The sequence below is a fragment of the Protobothrops mucrosquamatus genome, unplaced genomic scaffold (assembly GCF_001527695.2).
Source record: "Protobothrops mucrosquamatus isolate PMUCROS unplaced genomic scaffold, P.Mucros_1.0 scaffold81, whole genome shotgun sequence".
In the NCBI taxonomy this organism is placed as follows: domain Eukaryota; kingdom Metazoa; phylum Chordata; class Lepidosauria; order Squamata; family Viperidae; genus Protobothrops; species Protobothrops mucrosquamatus.
Window position 1 is genome coordinate 1,317,130 of NW_015386458.1, and position 1,378 is coordinate 1,318,507.

At 38.1% G+C, this 1,378-nt stretch overlaps 1 protein-coding gene across 1 annotated transcript in view; it reads left to right on the top strand.

The window, feature by feature from the left end:
* The first annotated feature begins 739 nt into the window (after positions 1-739).
* LOC107284356 (mitogen-activated protein kinase kinase kinase 3-like) overlaps positions 740-1,378 on the top strand; it is a 73,702-nt gene continuing 73,063 nt past the window's right edge. Inside the window, exon 1 of the mRNA XM_029283427.1 lies at positions 740-754. Coding sequence (XP_029139260.1) covers positions 751-754 — 4 coding nt within the window. The 5' untranslated portion in view covers positions 740-750. The remainder of the gene's footprint in view (positions 755-1,378) is intronic.

Genomic DNA, 1,378 nt, shown 5'->3' on the forward strand with positions numbered 1-1,378 from the left:
GTGGTGCTAGAACTCACTGTCTCCTGGTAAACAGCCCAAAGTCACCCAGCCAACTTTCATTCCTAAGGTGGTGCTAGAACTCACTGTCTCCTGGTAATTGGCCCAAAGTCATCCAGCCATCTTTCAGGTCTGGGATGTCTTAAATATATCCCAGTTGCCAAGTGCCTGAATTTTGATCAGGTGACTTTGGAGATACTGTGACAGTCGTAAGTATGAGGACCAGTTTTAAGTCCTTCTTTCAGTGCCATTGTAACTTTTGAACAGTTGCTAAACGAATGGTTTTCAGTTGAGGACCACCTGTACATTTGCCATGCCTCTGGTGGAACAAGAAAGACGTTCTGTGGGAATGTTGGAGACAGGGTACTATTTTTTAATGCTAAATCAAAATTTTGATTTAGCATCTCGAAGTAGGAGTTGCCTTCGATTCCATTTGGGCTCTTGATTCATCCCTATCATTTTCTGACTGCATTATAAAGTGATCCCCAATGGTTTGTTCCAGGATGTTTTCCAATATCTCACTCTTAATTCCCGGATTCCAAAAATGATTTCCCATCCAAGACTTGACCCAGGCTGACCCCACTTAGCTTCAGAGATCAGCCAAATTCAGCTAGCTGGTGCCAGCTAGACAAGATATACCTCCAATTAACTTTACATCTTTTCTTTTTTCATAGGACAGCTATTATTTCGGAAGGCCTTAACGGCACGTGCACCAAGTCAATAGCAGGACACAGACCTGATGAAGATACAACCATGGGTAAGTCTTTTTTTTTTACCTTTTCTTGCTTGATCCTATATCAAAGGGGGTGTAAAATGGAACGTCTTTGAATTCTTGTGGAATTGATAAATTGTACACAGATACAAGGAGAACAATTAACAAAGAGTAACAATGAGGTTGTGTGTTTTTGATACAATTGCTTCTGCTGACCTAGCCTAGAATTGTGTTAGACCTTCTAGCATTATCTCCCACTGCGGATTGATATTGAGCTTATTCTGAATGATTATAGATAGTCCTCAACCATAATTAATTTAGTAGTAGTAGTAGTAGTAGTAGTAGTAGTAGTAGTAACAACAACAACAACAACAATAATAATAATAATAATAATACTAATTATTATTATTATTATTATTATTATTATTATTATTATTATTATTATTCAAATTCAAACAGACAAGCACCTACAACATAACACCCCAGACTTAACAATTGTCGATAAGAAAGACAAAAAAGTCTGGATAGTGGACGTGGCAGTGCCTGGAGACAGCAGAATAGATGAGAAAGAACTGGAGAAGATAACAAAATACAAAGACCTACAAATAGAAATAGAAAGACTGTGGCAAAAGCAAGCAAAGGTAGTACCAATAGTAATAGGCGCCTTGG